Source organism: Platichthys flesus, chromosome 13 (genome assembly GCF_949316205.1).
Source record: "Platichthys flesus chromosome 13, fPlaFle2.1, whole genome shotgun sequence".
Classification (NCBI taxonomy): domain Eukaryota; kingdom Metazoa; phylum Chordata; class Actinopteri; order Pleuronectiformes; family Pleuronectidae; genus Platichthys; species Platichthys flesus.
This window is the reverse complement of record NC_084957.1, coordinates 4,904,278-4,927,330: the sequence shown is the minus strand read 5'-3', so window position 1 is coordinate 4,927,330 and position 23,053 is coordinate 4,904,278. Positions and strand designations below refer to the sequence as shown.

The following is a 23,053-nucleotide window of genomic DNA, read 5'->3' as shown; positions in this document are numbered from 1 at the left end:
CTCTTTCTGTGATAGAAAACTACCCCCCTCAAATGCACAAGTAAATCGCACTGCTCGGTTTGCACTGTGGTGCGGTTTTGTTTACTTGTGTTTTGGCATGAGGCTACTCTGCGTCTGGTGCAGACAAAAGGAGAAGGGTTCCCCATTAGATCCGTGCTTGCAACAAAATGCCCTCTGTTCTCTAAATGAATGTGTGAATAAATTTGTGAGAGAGGAAAACACTGGAGGGGGTGTACAACTTGTGTCTATTAATTGTGTCTATAAATAGGTCAAAAACAATCTTTCCCTTGGTCTCTGATTTGGCACCAAACACCAGCAAACATATTCTGCATTACCCTGAATTACCCTGCAGTATATTCCACCCTTTTCTTTATTGGTGCGGATTTCTGAGTAAACGGTGGTAGTTTGCCAAAAAATATTATATCATCATTACTATTAATACACTAGCCAGGGCAGAAATGCAGACTGTGGAAAATGAGAGAAACAACTCTGTAATAATAAACTTTGGTTTTATATGTTTTTAAATGAGACAGCTCTACAAAAAAAAAGAAATAAAACCAGAATGGTCATATAAAATGACGACAGGACAATACAATAGATAAGTGGGAACAGTTAGCATGAATAAAGACAAAAAGAAAAACTTAAAAGAAGCTAGAAACGTAGTAGGTCTACGGTCAGTCGGCATGTATATAGAAAACAGAAGGGGGCCTAGAACAGAGCCTTGAGGGACACCACATCTCCAATGACATTTTAAGGAAGTAGAGTTATACATGGTGACAGAGCTAAGACAATAGTCAGCTGAATAAGATGTGTAAGAGAATACAACAATCCCAAGTATTGATGGCTGTATCTTATTATCAGATAACTACACTATTAAGTATCGTCATGATATTATGAAGTCTCTGGACTTACCTTTCTCCAGAACCTTGGATAAAATAACTATTGGTTTGTGGTTATCTTTTGAAATCAACAAACAAAAATGTAAAAAAACAATTAGACAATATTGAATGCTTAACTGCTTACTGATTAATTTACAATTGATTTCCAAGCCTAGTTTGTGAGTTCAGAGTTTTGACCTTCCATCATTGCTTGTATTTTCTGCCGAAAAAAGAAGCTGATGACTATACTGCTTTAACACATCATTTGGATCAAGAGTAGATATAATAGGATTAAAGGATACAGAATTAAAAGCTTAACACAATCTAGCAGCAGAAATGGTGTTCAGGACATAAGTGCATGTTGTTGGGTAGGGACGAGAAGCTGTAGTGGAATAAAATAAAAATCCTTCATGGTAATTTAGGTAATTTAATTAATTAATTAAGAGAATATACAATATACATAAATTAATAAAATAACCAGGAAGAAACACGTGTCAAATAAAGCTCAGAAAATGCTGAGGTAAAACTAACTGATTTAGGAAGCCTACAGAATAAAATGTGTCAGGATGGCTTGAAATACAATAAGTAAAGAAATATAAAAAGTTAAAACCTAAAAGGAAATGAAATCAACAAAAGTGACAGGATAGCACTTGAAAAAAGGGTATAATGAATACGCAATGCAATGTTATGATGAAACTATCATCTAAGAGGATGGCATATTTCTATATATTTTTGGATGAGGAATGACAGAAAAGATGGTAATGGGATGAAATAGCCTAAACAAGTAAGATTTATCTCCTCATGAGATGTGAAAATTACATTCATCTTAAAATCTACATAAAATGTATCTTTGCTACAACTTCATGTGCACAGCTAACGCTATCCTGGTATTAACAATCTGAAAATGACAATGGTAATTATGATTTCTATTTTAAATCAAAAGGGTAAACGTTTATTCCCAACTCTTGTTCTCGCTATAGCTCTTGTCCTAACCCGTAGTGTCCAAGTGTCACCTTCTTCACCCTGTGTGCTTGCTACAAACAATCTGATTGTTCCGTCCACACACCGCTCAGAGAGTGCATCATTGTCCTATCAAATGAACCTTTCCCACAGAAGGACAAGTGTTTGCGTTAATTGCATGATGTGTCAGCATCTTCCTTTGCATTTCCATGCGAGTGAAAATGCTTGCTGTGTGGCACGTCCTTGCACGGACGCTCATTAGAGAGTTAGCGTCCAGTGAAATCATGCAATCGTGTGATTCTGAGAGACGCCGACACAATGACGCAATCAATCAGGGTGACACAGACGAGATAGTTTAGCATTAACGAAACATCAATGGGATTTCAGTGGGCCGTCTCACATATTCACAAAATAATAAAGGAGCCCAAATTATTTTCTTTGGCAAAGCACGGCACCGTTATGTCTCTCCAACCCTTTCACTGCATGTTAACTCTAACACGTCATCACGGAAAGAAACAAACACTAACCCTTTTACCTAACTGGTGATAAGCTTCCAAATGAACAAGTCTCACTGAGCAATATTTTTCATTCAACTACTGTAGAGTGATACACACCAGCTCATTAATCAACAGCCAACTGCATAACATTTATGTTTCATTCATCAATTCGACTACTGCTCCTGAAAGCTGAAGAAATGAGCGTGCTATATGCTAATGGGTGAAAAGAGAAGTCTGGTAAATTACAAACGTGGGAGGACGACAAAACCTTGGTTTCCTGCAATTTGACTGATGGCAAGTTCTGCTGAACTCAGTGATCTCACACAGATGTATTGCAGAGCTCCAGGGTGAACCACTGCAAACTCTTTATTTAAGCTTGAGGGAATAGTGGTACATTAATCCTTTCCTGAGTCCTTCACCTATACTGGATATAGATGGAGGTGTGAGGACATATTACAGTGAGTTCCTGATATGATATGCTGAGGAGGATCAAACCCTTTAAAATAGCTGAGCCATTATGGTTACTAATGGACAGTGTTCAGCTGAAGAAACCAAATATTCTATTATTTATGTAGACTATGAATATAATTCACCATGTGGTTCATAAGTGGAATTTTATCAATTGAATGCATATATATATATATATATATATATGCATTCAATTGCATATATATATATATATATATATGCATTCAATTGATAAAATATTGTACATCATCTCAGTGCACTTTTGGATCGAGGTCTTACAATATTATTTTTACATGGGATTTTACAAGTTGGGTCATTGCCTATTTTTATCATTTTAGTGTTATGTGGTAGAAAGTCAATGACTTGCTATGAGGAGGGATCTTCTCTTGGATCTGCTTTATATTTAAGGGATGTTCACGAAGTAGGTGTGCTTCTCTCTTTTTTAAAAGACTTGCAAATTTACAAACATTCACACGAGCGAACTGCCAAGTACAACCACAGGCGTCTACTATTGGCAGCTGAGTAGCTCCAGTTGTACAGTGAGAGTTATAAAGCCCTACTGAGTAGAAGGCTCCGACAGAGAAACATAATACACTGATCATTAAAACCAGTCACTGGTTTTAATTCTGCAGCTGATCTGTACATGTTCACTTAAGCAACCCTGGTGTTCCGAGCTTAACTTATAAACTTATAAACTTATAAATCCAGAAAACTCCTGCTGGCAACAGTCTGGTGGTTTGAAAATGAATGGGTGAGCACAACGAGAGCCTCACTCTAAAGTCTCACTCAGTGATTGCACAGCACCCCACTGCTGTTGACTCACAGTCCAGGTTTTAGCACATAAGCGCACATAAGATCTGTCAATTCTTCAACTCATAACATGCTGCTTAACAAAGACCGATGACTGTGGCTGATAAAATGCATTAAAACATGAATGGACACAGCTCAGGTGCCGAGCCTGCTTAGTAAAGAGGCTACAAAAATGTCTCAGTAGCCGTCAGCTATTCTCCTTTCTCACTCGCCCTCATGCTAACACTAGGGATATCTTTAACCCCCCTGTTGGGGATTATTTAAGTTGTTTAATTGAATTCACCGGATTTTGCAATACAATAGTAATTTATTGTGCTAAAATGCAGCTGCTGATTTAAACACCCATTTATAACTATGGTGCCGTCCTGAGAGATCTGATCACAGCTGGCGTTAAAATGCATCCTGCTGGGTCTCCTGTGAACACTTGTACCTGACAAACACTGAGTTTCTCTCCATCCTAACCCTCTTGTAGAACCTGAATAATAAAAATACAGGTTGGATAATTTAAGGACTGTAAATTCATGAAACCCTGGATTCAACTTCACCTCAAAATATAATCTACACAATGAAATCGTCTTTATAACAATGGGTCTGTGAACATTACAACAACTATCAGCCAGTTCCCCGGCATTCAAATATTTACCGTGAATGAATCACTGCTAAAGATCTGAAGCTTTGGATACATTGCATCAGATACAGCTGAATCAATTAAAATACAATTTAATGTAAATTGAATCTGGCAAACAGTAGGATTTCAGAATCTTCATTGTGAAAAATTATAGTCTGCCAAATAATGCTTAGGTAGACTATGCTGAATAAAACGTAAAAGTGTCAACCTTTTGCCTTATTCAGCTTCTATCACTGCTGTTGATGATTTGTTTACATTCATATTTCCAGCTCCAATGGATTAGAATAGAGGCTCTTCTTTTAATTTACCTGTTTCCATAAGGACTCTTAGTATTTCATTCACTTGCACCGGCACACTGTACAGATCTGAGCACAACAGCTCCATGGGGCATTTCAGGCCTCTTTAGTACACCAGGACACATAGCGGAGATCCAAGGCCTCTGTTTCAGGGCTTATCCTCGGATTAGTGCCTGGAAAAGTTCATTCTGCCCTGGGAGACCCAGGGTGCACTGAGCCCTTCCTAACAGGGATTGTGTAACTGCTTGGAACTTTTGATTTTGTTATGTTCATAGAAGCAGGAGGATTACATCCTCAGGGACCCACCTGACCCGCCTCCCACTTCTTGGCTGTCCTCTGTTGAACCCATACAGTGGATCACACCTCCCAGCCATATGGGAAATACAGTAGTGCAGGGATTCTCTCGTCTTACAATGCCACGGTTAGTTGCCGGGCAGAGGTCTCATAAACATTGTGACCTCTTGCATTGCACTCACAGTATAAGCTTGGCAGCAGATGTGAATCTTTAAGGGTTAATCTTGGAGGTCTTCCATTTTCTTAATCTCTGTAGCCATTGACAGACTGGACATCTGGGTTACTCTGACTGCTGTGCAATACTACCAATAGTCACTGGCTGCATCTGCATATAGTGTCGGCCCAGACATTAATATATACTTGTATCAAACCTCAATTCTGAGCTGTAAAATCATAATTTTCCCCTGCTATAAAATCAAATGATTTGCAATAACCCGTCTTTCCACACAAAGCTACAGTACCTTTGGTAGGTATGAGGCTATATTCTTAGCTAGCATGCCTTCTGAAAGCCCGACTTAGAAAACAGGAAAAATTTGCAACAAAAGATTAAAAAGTTATGAGAGTACTCAAATACCATATTGCCATATTTAGCTACCAAATCGACTTTAGAATCGGCATCTGATTAATCGAGAAAGAACCAAAAAGAAGACTGGTGGATCTTTGTTTATTTGAAAGAACAGTGCACAGCATAATTCAATTCTAAGCTTCTCTTTTGGCAAACAAGAAAGCTCTGAATGCTTAATAAATTCTTCCGAAGGCTAAATTGCGCACTTGTTTCATCTGGCAATGAGATTACTTGAATGGAATATTCTGGAAAACTGTGCAGAGAAGGACAATAATGAGGTAGTAATCTTATTTCTCCACAGCAGCTTCCATTGTTCTCCTTAGAAGCCTTCTGTTTAGCCTGCTTCAACTCTCATTCCCCATCCATCTTTCCATTGAGGAAAATTTTACTGAGCCAAGGATAAATGAGAACAATAACATTTCTGCAGCACTCAAATGCATCAAACACAGATAGGAGAGAGTGCTTTGTGTTCCTGTGGCTCTTCATACAATGGACAAAATAGATAGCAGTTGCAGCCATGGCCGCAGTTTCAAGTTTTCAGAAAGTACAGATCGAATGAACAGCATCACTCTCTGGGAAACTTCTTTAATAACTTCGTGTGGATAAGCTCCAGACTCAACTTCATTTTGCCTCTCACCTTGCTTGACTTCCACTATTTTTTGGACAACTTTCATGAAATGCTGCGACTAGAACATATCAATTAACACCCAAAGCCTTTTCCATTTGACAGTAGCCTGTGTAAATGAAGCAAAATCAGTGCGGGCCCGCAGGGGTAAAGCTCCCTTTTTTGAAGATTATGCTTTACTTTCTAGTGGCCTGGCCCAGGACCAGCCACGATCTTCTAATCCACATCTGAAGGCTTTTGATAGCTCCCACCGCGAGTCCTTATTACAGCCACTGATTAAAACTAAGAGACAGAGCGGGAAAAAAAGACAGATACGGAAATTAGACTGACATAAGAGAAGGAAGGGCAAGAGAGAGAATTAAAAATGAATCCTATATTAAGAGCAGGGAACCTGAATCATAAAGCAGCTGACTTTGATTACTCCTAAATCTAATACACGAAGCAAAACTGTAACTTCTAAGTGGGTTTTTGTAATCCAGCTCCTGCCTGGACAAACCTGACCCAAAGTCAAACAGGTCCACGTCCTATTTGACAGGAAATAGTGTCTCTGAAAATGCTTGGAAATCCCACCCCTATACAGTCTATGGTTAAGCCCTGTAACATTAACACCCTCAAAGCACTAACAACAAAATGCAGGAAGTAGACATGGACATAGTGAACCAGCTGTTATTGAAGAACCTTTAATCCTACCAATTGACATTGCAGGGCTCTATCGATCACAATGGAGAAAACAATAATAACAGTCTTATCTGGCATGAGCTGTTTACACTCTTCTATCTTTTGTTAGGCACTTACTGGGCCGTCAGTCCTCTCCATATTTTCTCCGCTCCGATACTGAGTAATCTCTGGGATAAAATCAACTCATGAATAATTCAAAGCCATCTGCCACAAGTCAGCGATCTGAATAAGACTCGGGAAAGTGAGGAGGTGCTGTTCTTATACTTATCATGAAAACCAAATTCTCAAAGTGGCCCAGACTTTTCACTTCAACACTGCTCGACTGCTATAACTTACAAAGACATCATCAACTCCACAAACACACTGACCAGATAATCAAAGCAACTGCAAAGCAATGTGCTCCTTTTGCCCATCACCCTTACTGAGCTCTACCCTCGGTTTTATTCTTAGATTTGTTGCATGTATGGGGAATTAACCTGAGGATCGAGATGAGGGACCCTTGGTCGTATATCACCATATCCTGATTAGACAAGCAGTAAAAAAATTAAAATTCTCTACCGACTGCCAGCTTTAAGCACAACTACCACCCAGCAATATCTATTTAATCATGGATGAGATCAATAAAAGCACAACTAAGCCAAATAGCAATGACAAAACCCACGAAACTGGGCCTTAGCTTTCTTTTTTGGTCAGATTACAAGCCTCAGAGGGGTTTAACAAACTCTACAAGGCCTCCAACAGCAGGCGGCCCCTCGCTCTGTTTGGGTTCCAGGCAGGGGCGCCGCTCTGTATGACGATTTATTGACGCAAGATCCCCCTCAGCCAGGACCTGCCACCGATTACTGCCACTGGACCGGGAAAGGGGAGGTTGGGAATGAAAGGAGTGGTGAGCGAGGAGGGAAGGGTCTTATTGGGATGAGAGAGTTTGTCTGTGTGTTTGTGTGTGCATGTGTGTGTGTGTGTTCTAGCTCTGGCTCCAAGGCCATAAACCCGGTTCCAAAATGCCAAGTAGCATGTCAATATGCCAGCCTTTGCCACCCAAGTTCAAGTTGGACAAAGGGCCCTTCAGTGCTCTGAAACGGTGGTTTAAGAATAGGAAATGATGATCAGTCATATATGGAAAAGGGCTCAGCCATACAGCACAGACTGTAGGGCGGCGAGGGTAAAATGAACTGCTAAGTAGGTGAAATTGAAAAGTGAAAGCGTCATTCCTAATTTCAGAGCTCCTCAAGGTGGAGAAAGTCTGGAACCTGAAGTGATTTGGCTTAATAGAGAATTTCAACAGAACTTTCCCTCACCTACTGTTGAGAAAGGTTATGTGTGGAGTAAGTGGTTATAAAACAGATTAAATACGTTACCCAAAAAGTGGTATTGGGAATATCCCTCAACTAAAACGTGATTAAAAAAGGCTCCTTCTAGGTTTGGACCAATTTTCCATTTCCTGAAAAGTAGATTTTTGTCAGTGAAAGCTCAAACCTGACAGGCAACTCCTCAAAACTGACAAAGGGGAAATTGTGCTCCTCCACATTGAAGTTATTTCAGCAACACTGAGGACAATAAACATCGTAGAGAAATGAGAATAGAAGAAGCATGGAAATGATCAGAATTTAGGAAAATAAAAGAGGAAAATATGACCCACTCCAGGGTTCAGGTTACATAACAAAGAATTTCATTAAAAGCAAGAAGAAAATGACAGATACCTTCGGCCTGTGCCAGAGTTATCGGAACAGCCTGAAACATCCACTCTGACGCAAAACCCCCCTGGCCACAACTCAACCGTGTCCCTGCTCACAGCTAAAGACAAAAAGAGATTTTGCCAGCAATCCACAATGTGCCACACAGGATCAATGGCACCACAACAACTAATCAATGGCTATGACATCACTGCGTTAAATACGACCAAGACAGCCAGAGCATGATGGGTAAAGAAGGACACAATTGGCCTTTTGTCCATTTTGGTCAGCAGATGAAAAACAGGAACAAAATATAAATCTGACCCAAGAACTGGGTGTGATTAAAGAAAGAGGGTTTTTGAGCAGGTCACATGGTGTTTCTCAGTGTTTGAGGTCAAGCATAACTGAGAATTTGTTTTTAAATCATGTTAAGAGAGCGAGCGGGTGAAATATCCTTCATGAGCAGTTAAGACTCTGTATTGGTGTTGACAAAAAAAATGAATCATCAAAATTAACGACATATGCCTAAATATCCATACATTCATCCATTATCTGGACAGCCTGTCCTTTGGGAGTTGCGGGGGGTTAGCTTGGAAAACCTATAATATCAGAAGAAGTAAGGTGGATCCTGGAAGAAAGAATATTGGCATTTTTATGTGGTGGGGCTGTATGTGAGTATGTAAGATATCAGTCAGTACTCCTGGTTGCATTTCCTGCGAGATCCCCTGAGTAAAATAGAGTGAGTCTATGTGAGAACAAAGCAGGAACGATTTTGGAAAAGCAAGTGAGTGGGCATGTTGACGATGTTTCTCTCAGGTGCCTGACAACTGACTCCACCGTATTCAATCTCTCCTTGTACCAACAAACAGACACGAGTGGAAACAACCTGCTCTGCTTGGGTAAATCAAATTTTGGATTTCTTGGGACACAAGTGCAAAGCAATTAAACCGACCTAAAAGAAAAATCCCCTCAGACAAACATGTGCCCCCCCCCTCTCAGATACAACTGTGTAAGTGCTGTTAAAACAATGAAACATGCTGGAGTTAAAGGTTTTGCTAACTGACTTCACCAAATTCAATCAGTCCTTGGAAGAGTGAAGAGCCCTTGTAGAAATTGCTCAATTAAACCAGCAGGTTTTGTCTGTTCAGAGTGTAATCAAAATATGACAATCAAAATGGAGAGTAGGCTACATTTGTACTTTTTCAACATTACTTATCTTTCTAAATAAAAGATTTGTTTTAACTTTGGCTTAGAGACCTGGTAAAAGCTTTACATCCTAACTTACCCGTTGATTAAATAAAATCAGTAAAATCAAGTAAACAAGGTATAAGCCATACTGTCAAAAAGACACACACACACACACACACACACACATATTGTACTAACAATGAAACTGTTGATCATCAGAGTATTACACTATATTTACCAGATCACAAAAAAAACACTGCATGCTAAAATAAGCCAGAAAAGGTGCTTCTTTGTTTAGTAACAGTGTGGTTTTCAAACAATTTCCATTCATAAAACACACAGCGTAACAGTGCAGTACAACATACACAGGGATACACAACAGACAGAGCACAGGGTCATCTGCATTAAACAATATACACTTGTGCAAATTCCGTTGACATCATCATGATCCTGATCTCTAAAGCAAAATGCTACTTTCATTCCAACATCAGACGATTCTTTTCTGAGTCAAAGCAACAACACATGCACAGACAAGGACATAAGATATCCTCTCGTGAAATACTGTATTTAAAAATTGTTGACATCTTACCTGGTTGACTGTGAGAGCTCATTGTTATAGTTGCCGGATGTGCAGGCAGACCTAGGAGGGGAGGTGAGCAGTGTCAGTGCACCACCGCGGTGGCTGTAGAGGCCATCCTGTGATTCCCACCACGTTGGTGCCGCCGCTCGGTGCTGCCAAGTCGAGGAGGAACGCAGCACTGTTGTTTCTCAGGGCTTCATGGCACACGGCCACAGGTGGAGACCTTGAGTGGTGTGTTGTGGCAGGATTCCTTCAACCAAACAGTCAAGCTGTGAGAATAAGATGCACAAACAGAATTTTCAAACATATGGGGTGTTCCAGATGGAAGACAATGTTTCTATTAACGCTGTAAAGTCTAAGGGCGTTTCTACACCTAAGAGCTTGGACAATGGTCTATGGTTTGACCATGGGTCAGTTTGGTCTGGATTCTGACCACCTCTTTTGGTCGAAGTACATTTTGGTCCGCTGGTCCAGACCATGGTCGTTCCAAGGCTCGTTTCAAGCCAGTTATTTTAGTCCGGACTTAACTGAAGTCAGATCATCCAGTCCAAACGAGGTAGGTGTGAAAGCGCCTAAAGTTGTTTTCCAAAAATTGCCAAGTCAGGTGAGATGTCTTTAAGACTGCCTGAAGATTTGTATGTCTCTATTGTAGTTACAGAGGCTCAAGCTCCTCTGTGATGCCTGTGTGGTCCTGTAGGAGGCCAGGAGAGAACAACGCCGTGCTGGTCAACACACACAACTGTCTTTCGTGGCCATTTACTTTGTTTCTATGACCCTAAATACATATGCACACTTGTCCTTTTTACCTAAGATATGCTTTTAATGATGTTCAGGAAGTTGCTGTGTGAGGTAAGTGCTGTATATGCATGGTCACCGGTGAGACAGATTGTGGCTGCCAAGGTGAGCTTAGCAACCACGGAGGAGAGAAGTCACAGCCAACAACAACAGCGAAAGAAACTCAGCTGGTTGATGTTGTTATAAAGCAGGAATGAATTAATTCAACTCCTTGGGAATAAATGTTTTTGCTCTTGTTTGACATTTGACATATTTTATGAGTATAGAAAACATGTTGAAAGTCATAAAAAGTATCAAACTCATTATTAATAAAAATCTGTTGGTTTATTTTGGACAAGAGTAAAGAGGGGGCGATGAAAAATAGCAACTGGCTTCTTCCAAGTAAAAGTTGTATCACATCTGGTTGTTATCAAAGGATTATGGTTTAATTTGAACCATTTGTGTTTACTGAAATCATCCGCAAGTCACCGTCAGTCATGATACCACACCCATCTGACCAAGCTTTTGAATTTAGTCCAAAACCATCTAGATAACAAACAGATATATCCTCAAATATATATATATTTTTTTAATCACTCTTAATAAACACAATTAATAGAAAGTGACTTTGCAAAAGATCCAGCTACCTCTGACCTTGCTCTGTTTTTACTTTCACATCAAGTATAGTCAGCTGCGGAAGTCAATGTCTTAATAAAATGTTCTCTCCTGGAGTAGAACCCAAAATGAAATGAAAGCAGAGGCCTCCTGAGGGCTTAGATATACCTGCGTCAATAGCAGAGGAGGAAGAGGGAGAAAACTCCTCGTGCTGTCTAATGTGCAATGTTAACATAAAAACACAAACATACGGGGAAGACTGACAATTCTACCCAATACCACCGCTAACTCAACCTTAACTACCGTCCCGTCTAACAGGTGTTAGAGAGCTGAATGCACACAAGTGACAATGAGAGCTGCAATCAGTCACTAAAAATACCACAGAAGCTGCAATAAAGTGGTCTCCTCCTCTCCAACTCGAACAAATATACACATACATACAGTGTCTTTGTGTCCCCGTTACTTTAAAGCTGTTGAACTGAATTACCGTCAAATGAATGAGTTCAGTGGAAAGAGGGGGCAAGCTCTGCATGCCCAAATGAAACCTCATGGAAATGCACTACCGCCAGGATTCTGCAGGGTCTTACTTCACTTGTCAGGAATTATTGTGGAGCAAAAACAGTCCCTTAAGTGAGTGACACATTTAAATGGTGGCCCAACTTAATAATTGGTTTGGAATATGCAGAAATATGAGGTCTTATATAGGAGGTATAATCAGAAATGTTATAGTTTAGAAAGCTACAAAAAAATTAACCCTAAGTTTAAGAAAACAAGCAGCAGTGTGTTGTTATTGGCAATGTAATTCCTGAGCATCTCTTATAACCTCTGTTTGAATTTCTAGTGCAGAAGCTGACAGCATCCTTCAGGCCAGAGGCAAAATAACCAGAGGCGACGTTTAGATTCCTGCGTGAATGTCTGACGTGAGCAAGTGTTAAATCATCAGATGATACTTTGACGGACAGGAGTGATCATCTGTTGTAGGGAGACATGAGGTGCCAGAAAAAAAAAGGCCAGAGAGTAGTGACGCTATTCTCTATTCGTGTCAAAGAAGTCGTCAGTCACACAAGAATTCAGAGGATGCTTTTACTGCTCGTCACCCTGTGTCACCAGTGACCTCAGGCACCGAGTCCTCTCCCTCTCTCTGCCCAAAAAACAAAACTAGTGCAGCTCAAGGAGAAGACAAAACTACTCCTTTACTGACTATCACATCTTGGCACTGGTCTGCTGACAGCTCTTAAAGTCTCATCCATGATTTCTTCTTCTCTAAAATCTAAACTGTCCTCCAGGGATCCTATTAAAAAGGAATCCATGTACAACACTACAGGTATTTCTGCTGCATTGTAGGACCATAAAACAGAACCACCTGCGTCTCTTAGCGTGTCTCATTTCCACAGACTGACACTCGAGATTGGATAAGATTTATTGTTCCCGTGCAGCGCGGTTTGAATCTGGAAACGTTGCGTGGCACTTGACAGGAAAAACAGCTCTCAGGACCCCTTAATGGACTTCATTTCCCAAGCACTCTGAGCGCTGCCGGGAGTAATCACGATGGCATAAAAATAACATGTGGTCGGATAGTGAGCAGTAAACAACAATTAAGAGACCCCTTGCATAGCTCATGAAATGAATCATTGAAAATGCACTTACTCCATGAAGACGGCTTCATCCTCTCTGCCCTAATTGACTATGAATTATTCAGATGGCGAGTGGGATTAGTGGCACCACTACTATGCTTCTGTTTGACATGTTCTAGATTTTTTCTTTGTTATTGGCTAGAATAGTCGAGGCATTAACATAGAAAAAAATAAAACATTCATCTAGAACATGGAAACCCCAAAGGAAAGGCATTAGATCTCACTGCAAAACAAGGACAGACTGTAATAATACTCATTAAGAGTCTGACTGGGTTCAACCCATCCTCCTTTAAAAGAGGGAGGCTGACGGGTATCTGATGATTTTATATCTGGACGGATCTAGATGAATACAAGTAATGTTAATGTTCCGACCCCACAACATTTTATGAGAATTACACTCCCAACAGGGATCCATGATACTTTCACAAAATAACATGATTTCCTTCTAGATAACCAAATTATATCACATAACTGTATCATAGGGTTTATTTCATGTGTGATGCATTTATAAAAGGTAAGCTAGCAACATGACAGAAAAGGTGGGACAATAACATGATATAACGGCAGTAGTATACGCCGTTCATCTCCCAAAAGGACCCAAGATGTCCCATATAATACAGATATCACTGACATTCACCTGTGTCTGTTCATTTGTCTGCAGGATTACACAAAAAAACAAATTTGCACCAATCATGGTGAAAGGGTGTGTCCCTGGCACTCTTCAGTTTGGGGATGCAACTTTCGGGCATGCACTCAGGTCCAGATTTTTTTCTTAAAATGTTATGAAAGGTGCTGTATATGAAAATGCAAATGTCTGAGTCAGTTGCTAAGAAAAAAAAAAAAAAAAAGTCTAGTTTCTTCTCCCACAATCCTTTATATGCTGTAAATAAAAAAGCAGTTACTAAATGAATAGAAGCCTTCTTGGTGGCAAGTTGCATTTGGGCTGTTTCTTCTCTGTGTTGTCATGAAGTGATATGATCAGTGTGAACAGTGACTAATCACCTGTCCACATCGAACCACATGGTTCTAATTGACTGAATAGTCAAGTTGTATAAAAGGGTTTTTACCAGCTCTTTACCCTCCTGAGTGCTTCAAATTTCTCAAACCTTACTCAACGGTTAGGTGCTTATTATTTGACACTGGCCTTGGCTAAGGTCTTTTCTCTCTAAGTGCCCCTCCACTTACAGTATGCAATGACCTGTGCTGTAAGAAAATAATACTGAATACTGAGCAGAGATCCAGATATATTCACATAGGTTAGATGGTGGTCATACTTCAACTCATGTGCGTCATCACTTCTCATCCCTAATTTTTGACACAGTGCCCTGAGCATTTGACACAGAGTCTCTGTGTAGACAGATGTGTTTTTAAATCTGCAGTAGATCTGTACGGTCCACCTGCTCATAAATCATGCAGTGGTTTAAAGTATTTCCTACAGACGTCCACTTACTTGAACAGGTGAACAAATTTAAAACCGTGCAGATTTCGCAGCTATGCGAATATGGAATTAATAATTTCACGACAGCTGTGCCTACAAAACAGTTGAGGCAGTCAATTAAAGTTGCCCTGCTACGAATATACATAACATCCACCACTCTGCCACTGGTGTATTGTTATGCAAGTGAATGTCCACAGCTACAGCAGCTGCTGCTGCCTGCTGAGCTTTAATCAGCCTCCACCTGTAGGCTGTGACTGTGTTCTCTGGGGAGACGATATATCTGCCACCATCACTCCCTAATCCCACGTAGCTCCCTCTCTGTAGCTCTCCGCAGGGAGGGATGATGTCAGAGCCGAGACGCGAAACAGTAATTGTTCTGCTGAGCTGTATTTTTATGTAAATAAAACCATTTTCTGACTGAGTACACCGAATATTTCATAGTCAAATGCAGATGGAGTAAGCTTTTACACTTGACGACGAGAAGACGGGCCTGAAAAACATTACTTGAGACCTGTTGAGTAGTGCACAAAAGTAAATCAAGACAAAGATATTCTGTACAAATTCTCCAGAATGAGTCACCCAAGGTACATTTTTCAGAATGAGTCACTCAAGGTACATTTTAATGCATTTTGAATCTTTGGTATAAATCATAACTGAACACTTAAACCTGAATGTGTCGTTTCTAAATGATAGTATAACCAGGCTTATATATTGGAAATGTGAAAAGATTATGTTTAGTCACTTCCAAACAGTATTTATTTTCCAACACTGCATCACACTTCTTAGTGAAGCTCTGTACAGGAACACAATTGAGAAAGCTTTAAGGACACACACAACATGCCTGGAAACCCACTTCCTGCACGTCATATGTAAAGGTTACTGTTATTCCGAAATGAATCACCTACGTGCACACAGGGTCATGATATAGCAAAGCCACAGCCTTCAATTCATGCGCGACCTTCCGCACAAACGTCAGCGTTAAAACTACTTTGTCCTCCTGATACCAATAACTTCCCACTTCTTCTTTTGAATGGCTCAGTACAGTTGTGTTTATCTCATGCCTGAGTGTCATGGAATTAAACTTAGAACTCTAATCCAGATTGGCTAAATGCAAGAGTGTATTTTCAGGCTATGGATAGAAATAATGGAGAGTGCAATGTTTCTTTTACATGTGTGAGTGAAAATTCCTTTGAAACTTGCAGAGATGTGGGAATAGGGATTAAACTGTGTAGCACCGGAGATCATGGCACACCATAATGAAGCACTAGGACCGGGTTATTATGTTGTAACATAAATGTGATGTGATTTGCTTCATCTATTGTCGGGTAAACAATCTGTCTTCCTTCACCTCCACTACACTCTCAAACAGCTCGATATCGGTTGCAGAGAGTTGCTCTTCTTCATCTCCTCATCGCATTGATGCCACGATTTACAATAGATACCTATTGGTCAGGAGGTTAATTTAGTTTACATTGAGGTGACCGATATTGGTAGAATGTGGCCGGGAAAAGGGCAAACTTTGAGGCGGACTCACAAATGCACGTTTCCAGGTGGACTGTGGGTTATAAAGGGGAAATTGAAATCAGGTTTTATGAATCTGAATATTTTGTTGCGTACGTAGCTGTAGTTGTTGCTGAATAGTCTAGATATTTATTCTCTTATAAATCTAGTCTGAGGAGGCCACGCATCTGCTAGTCGCACCAATTCCATATTTGAAGATATGACATGTTCATATGGGCGTAGCTTTGATGAGAGGGCCGATGTGAGAGAGTGGGATGTATCAGTGGCATATTTTCAAAGTGTAGCCTGTTCTTCCTAACTTGAGCAATCATGTTTTCATACTGGCAACAACAGACCAGCTACTGAGTCAAGTAAAAAGTAGGAAGTTGCATCTTTCCACAGTGCAAAGTCCTGTTGATAACAGAAAGCCCATTCAACTTCCTTTTCTTTATTATTATTTTTTCAGTTGACTCTCACTCTTTGACTCACATATTGTTCAAGCTTTATCTCAGGATCAGCCATCTGCATTCTAATCCCCCATCTTACCCATAAGCAATGTTCTATGCTGCACTGAGAAAGAAAGTACTTTTCTGAAGTTAAAAGTTGTTTTCTAAATGAGAAATGGAGCTCAGGTAGTGCTCTCCCCCCTTGCACTTGCTGCCTAATGTTTTTAAAATAGGTTAGTAAAATGAAATATTCTGAACTGAATCGATACTCTAAATCAAATCGAGACCTTGTTAATCAGCATTGAATCTATTTTTGAAATCAGTGCAGATACCCAGTTCTTTAGAATCGACACACATATATATATATATACGAACTGTTGAGAAAAGGTAAAATAGGTGTATTATTGTGACGCAAAGACAAATTTGGGGTTGGGGTTATCTGCTGGTGCAGGTAAATGAAAAAATTAGGCGCACCATGCAACCAATGTAAAGGTTGGTCTGCTGCCTTGCTACACAGCACTACTACAGAGCAAGCCAATATGTGAAGTTGCTTTCACATGACATCAGACCTGTGCAAACCCTTTTTTTTTTTTTTTTATGGAGGGAGCCTGGCTTGAAGTAACACTATGACGTCACACTGAACTACTCAAGAAAAATTCTCAACCAGAGTTCAAATTCTTTCAACTTTGACCTAGACCACTTAGTTCTTCTCACATGGATGATAAAATACATGTTAATTTCCTCAACAATTATTTGTTGCAGTAGCTTCAGCCACATCGCTTTGCGTCCAGTGCTGTGAACAGTTGAGCGATTTAAATCTGCCACATAATAGACGTAGGACTAGATAAATTAGCAACAATGGCAACTGCAATGTCAAGTCCAAATGGGAAAATTTGTCTGAGAAATATATAAATGGATTTATGAATGTGGAGTTATCTCTTCCTCTTTCAAGCTGGTCTGCGATGACAGCTCCTTGGAAGTCAGGAACAAGGATACAGAGGTTTCAGAGCAAGGTCATTATACTGAGTTTGAATTGTAAGACTGTTACCTTTGCAACCTGGGAAAAAAGAGCAGCCAAACCAAAGCAGCCTTAGGATCCAATCTTTGATGTGGTATTTGTGATATAATCAGTGATGAGGACTGACTGAGTGTGTCCATGCACGGCAGGCTCATATCTCTGTGCTGGTGCCCAGCACTGTAGGGCCATTAATAGATTTAATTAGTAACCATTAGCATAACATCCACAACAACACAAACAAGTATGCTTCCCGTACAGCCTACCACTTTCTAGTCTCTGAGTTTGGGGAGGCATGATGGGTTCAAAATCAGGACAAGGTCCCAGCGAGGCACAAAAGGAGCTAAAACGGGTTTATTATTGAAGTTGTGAGGCACGTCAGGGCATACATGGCTGAATCGGCGATATTGATTTGCAGCCATGAACTCATTGGGCGACCACAAGGATCAACACAAGGATTCATCAAGCCTAAAATCACATCAGTCGAGGCTGAGAGCTTCAGTATAGTTGCCCATTAAAAGCTCTGTGTCCCTTTTTACTTCTCTGAATCTTCCGCTTATCTACTTTTACTGCTTCTCTGGCCCTGTGGCCAATATCCAAATTGCACAGTAGTAAGCCTAATGAGAAAAAGCTAACTAATTGCAATGATTGTCGATTTATGCTAATTAATTTCCAAACATTTAAAAAATTCAAACTGGCTATGGTCCATGTCAATAGATTTTTTTTAAGATGAATTAGAATAAAAACTGACTATTTGCAAAAAGGCTGTTGTGTAACGACAGTTACTCAAAGTACAAAGTTTCATTCAAACTGTATTAGCGGCTTATGAAGCATTGCATGTAATGGGGACACAGACAAATAAATGAACAGAGGATGAGGACAAGGACACAATAATACGCTGGATGGCTCTGGGCTGAAGGGAAGACCCTGCCAAGCAGTTTACAAATTCCCGCTGGGTGAACGTGTCTGTGCATTACTGGGTCCTGTCACCTTATTTGTCCCCGAGCACAACAGTGGCATTAATAAACCCCATTAGTATCCAGTAGTGTGACAACATCCACAAAATGTCCACAAACAAGCAAGCGTTCCCAGTACCAGCTGGTGCTGAATGATGGGAGGATGTTGGAAAGTCAGGCCCGAGCCCTGACAAAGCACAATGGGAATGAGCTAAATGAGCTTATTAATGGTATTACAAGAGGCTCACTTTGGGACAAGTAAAGAACAAGAATTAAGTGCTCCCAAACTTTGGTAAGATAGTGATATGCAGGTTGGCCAATGAGTTCAGCAGTTGAATGGGCTGGGCTGGATTCAGGAAGCATTAGTTTGGTTACAAAATGAAGGAGAAAAAGAGAATATGAAGATAAAGGACATGTCAGCAAATCCTTATTAAGATTCAAGACTCACATAAACACATAATGGTATGAGTAGTGAAGTTCTCTTGAGGTTGTCCCGAAGAACTTGTGTCAAAACTAAGGATTATAAAAAGCGATAAAAGTTTAAATTGTGCTCTTACTAAGGGCAAGAGTTTCTAAATTACAGTTTATCTCTAGGGTGTAAAAGTTATATTGACACTAAACGTCTGACCTATGCTACAAGTGTACAAGTGTGGCCAAACCAATAACAATAATATCCATGTTAATAAGTAAATGTGTAGAACCAATAACAATTATAGCTGTGTTAAAAAGTTAATCTGTAATTAACTTTTCAGAAATTACATGGTTTGTTCTACCAATTATTTTTTTTATATTAAATTATAATTTTGGGGAGAGAAAAATGTATTAATTAAAATATGACAGTTAAACACAACCTATATTGATGTGATTCTCCACAGTGCCCACAACTCAAGTAATAAACATAAACTTTCTCATCAGTGTGTCAAACACTCAGGAAAAGGAGGCTTTAAAAACGTTGCTCACTGATTTATAACAGCAGTTAGGCTCAATCTGAATTCAGTCTTTTGTAATTGATTCCAGTGTTTGTGATATAGCAAATGATCTGTGCTGTCCAACAAGAGAAACAATTCCAGATAATAAACATTTAAACCTCTACAGATATTATTGTATGCTTTCGGTAACTTTCAAATTATATCTCACATCATGATCACATCACATATTTCATGTGCCACTGATTGCAACAGAGGTGGATATGTTAAAGCCACCACATTAACCATAGTTCGACTTGACATCTGTGCTGTTATCCAGTGTCATTACTGTGGGAAGCTGCTCAACATTTCTTTATAACAATGTCAATGTCAAAGTTTATGCCATCCAAAGTTATGGAACGATATTAAAAAAGTTACAGATTTAAGCTTTATAATTTATCTCAAGCAGAATTAATTGCTGGTGGTAGATGGAGGTCTGAAAGTAAAACGAGGAGTAGAAGAATTTTATTAGTAAGACACTATAAAGTGGTAAAAGATAATGGAAGCAGCGCTGGTTTAACTGTGTGTGACACTTAAATGCTGCAGAGCAGTGAAAGGAAACAATTCTGTTCAAACTCTATAACAATTAAAGAACTTGGGCTAAAAGTAATCCGATTACTACATATTGATTACTTTTAAATGGAATGAAACAGAAAAATCGGTAGAAATATCATTACATTACAGTTACTGCAGTAATATTACAAATGATTGTCAATATCGCTCTGAAATAAAAGTACGATGGCAAAACCTTACAATTAATGGGATTTTCTTGAACAAAGACAAAGTACGAGTCTGTTGGACTATGAAGTCAAACAACAAAGCCAAGTATTTAATTGAAGGGGTCTCAAAAATGTTTTTCTACTCGTCTGTGTGAAACTGGCTCAAGACATCACAGGCATCCATCTACTGTTTTCTATTATGTTTGTGCATCAAAATCCCACAAGATATAATTAGTAGGCACTTGAGCACCACAAACACACACACACACACACAGACACACACACAAACTTCAAATGTGAGGCTGTCAACTTCAATTTACTGCAGAGGTTATAACAGAAAGGTTTTTTTTGACGGATAAATTCTCCCTGTAATCCATTAGTGCTTATTAAAAATATCTCCGAGCCTCGCTGGTCCCAGTTCAGATCTGTTAATAACAGAGGAAACTGTCAGGAGCAACTGACTCGGACTTGTGCGTTCTCACACACAGCCCATCCGGACGATCTCCAGCTCAAGAGGAGGCTCCATTGAAGAGAAAACATGTCAGAAACAACAGTGCATGCTCCAATCAGGGCTGAGCTCTCAGCATGTGTCATCCTTTCAGAGAAGCTCTCTGCCGGTGTGTTGTTCTGTGTTTTTTTAGGGCTGCTGTGACCTCCTCACTTCTGTGGGGCCTGCTAGATTTACAAGCGTGCACCCACAGTCCTCAGGAGCCTGTAATGCTGAGGGAATAGTTTCCTCTGCGGCAGGAGGGCTGTAGAGGAGTGTGAGCAGAGCCGGGGCACAGCCCTCCTCCTCCTCCTCCTCCTCCTCCTGCCGCTGCTCTCATGTGTTTACTGTTCGTGAAGACAAAAGTTTACACCCAAAGCTGCGGCAGCGGTGGTTCCACCTCAGCACTAACCTCCATCACACAAGCACACCTCTCTGTCTCGGGCTCAGCAGTGTGTGTGTGTGTGTGTGTGTGTGTGTGTGTGTAGATATCTTTGTGAGGTCCATTGTGAGCTTATAAACCACAGACATCCTCACTTCTGACCCACTTTTAATGGGCGTTATAAGGGTTAAGACTTGGTTTTGGGGGTTAGGGTTAGAATTGGGCTAGGGGTTACACATTAAGTCTCTATGGTTAAGGTTAGGGTGAGGTGTTTTGTCTTGATGGTTAAATCTACGGTGAGGCATGTAGCCGGGATGGTAAAAATGAGTTAAAGTTTAGGCATTAAGTCTGGATAGTTACAGGTCAGTTAAGAGTGTAGGATGCACTCTGTGTGTAACCCGTGTAGACGACACCCTGGCTCCTCTGAACGTGTGACGCGGTTTATTGGTAAACAAACCAGTGGCACTGGGTGATAAACCGCACCACTGCACCAGAACACAAGTTCCCAGCAGCTGGGCGACCTGACACAGAATGGCGCCGGGAATGAAGGGAAAGTGAAAAGTCAGAAAGAGGGGAAAACGTCCATTGACGACGCGTCCGTGACGTGACAGCGGGTTGCGCTCAGGTCCGAACTGTTGCGCTCGCGCTGACGTTGAAGACTTTTAAACAACATTCAAGTCTTCTTTTCTTTTCCTCGTGTTGAACAACAGCGTCCGCACGTTGCGCAACGCGTCCGCTTCCCTCGCGACGCACGGAGAAAGTCCGTCCGACTTGGGAAACGAGCAGAAACCAAACTACGAGCGTGTGTGTCTCTGCGAGTCGGGGCTCTGTGTGTGTGTGTCTCCAGGTGACGAGGTGTGTGTGTGTGTTTGAGGAAGAGAAAGTAACACTACCTGGGGCGAGCTCCAGCTTTCGGGGCCGCACGGCTGCTTCTCTGCCCCCCGAGTCTCCAGGAGCTTCCGCAGGGTTTGTTCTAGGACCCGTCGGTGGAGTTTGAACAAAAAATAAAAATCATACAGCCAGCAGAAGCTCCGCCATACTGAATTAATCACGTGTCCCACAACCGCCTGTGTTTCCGTGGGGGGCGGGGTCTGAGAAGGCCTGCGGGGCGGGATGACTGACAGCTGAGGGGGAGACCCGGTGGTGTCAGCTTGTGTGTCTGTGTGTTTGCGTGCGTGTATATGTGTGTGTGTTTGTAAGCCATAGTCATCTAAGTAGACAGGTAAGAATCTTCCTCTATGTCAGTGTTCTATCAAATATGATGGAGATGTCCTGTGGAACAAACAACGTACAAACTAACTGCTGTTAAACGTTTCTCTTCCAATGAATATCGGCCCTAGTGTTATTGATATTCTCCTCTATTCATAGCTTCGATTCTTCCCTCTCTGTTTACTGTTATAATTATAGTAATGATATAGCGGAAGAGGAAAAAGGAAGCTTTATTTATAAAGCACTTCTCAAAACAGGGGAAAGGCAATTTTATTTATGGAAGCATCCTTCATACCCAGAGGTAGAATCAAGGTGCTGATCACGGTTTCAAACAAAATTCAAGCCAAACAGAAGATGATAAAGAGTTGTATAAAAGTGATTTAAAAAGGTATATCAAAGAGGAGAATGGGAATGGTTAAAGAAATGCAAATTATAAGTTTAACTAGTCATGATACACAATAGTCTTTGTTTTTTTTGAGGATCGATGAATGCTAAATGCGCTCTTGAGCCATTTTGCCACGTCCTTTTCAAAATACTCCAGAATACGTAAATTTTCGCAGAAAAATAATAATAATAATAATAATAATCCTTTCAATTTCAATAGGGCCTCCCACCGATTTTGATGCTCGGGCCCTAATAACATTTTAAAATAAGTCTATAGGGACCAATAATACAAATGAAATGTTTAGATACAACTGGGTAAAACAATAATAAAATACAATGCAAGGATGGTATTATACAGCTTCGTTAAAGGCACTTGTGAAGAAAAAAAG

The 23,053-nt window shown here is 40.4% G+C and overlaps 1 protein-coding gene across 2 annotated transcripts in view; it reads right to left on the bottom strand.

Annotated features, from left to right (window-relative positions):
• hdac4 (histone deacetylase 4) overlaps window positions 1–22,123 on the bottom strand; it is a 106,391-nt gene extending 84,268 nt beyond the window's left edge. For both annotated transcript variants that reach the window (XM_062402372.1, XM_062402374.1), the window contains exons 1-2: window positions 21,965–22,123; window positions 10,150–10,409 (exon numbers count right to left, since the gene is read on the bottom strand). In XM_062402372.1, the coding sequence (XP_062258356.1) occupies window positions 10,150–10,171 (22 nt within the window). In that variant the 5' untranslated portion in view covers window positions 10,172–10,409; window positions 21,965–22,123. The remainder of the gene's footprint in view (window positions 1–10,149; window positions 10,410–21,964) is intronic.
• Between the last annotated feature and the right edge of the window lie 930 nt (window positions 22,124–23,053).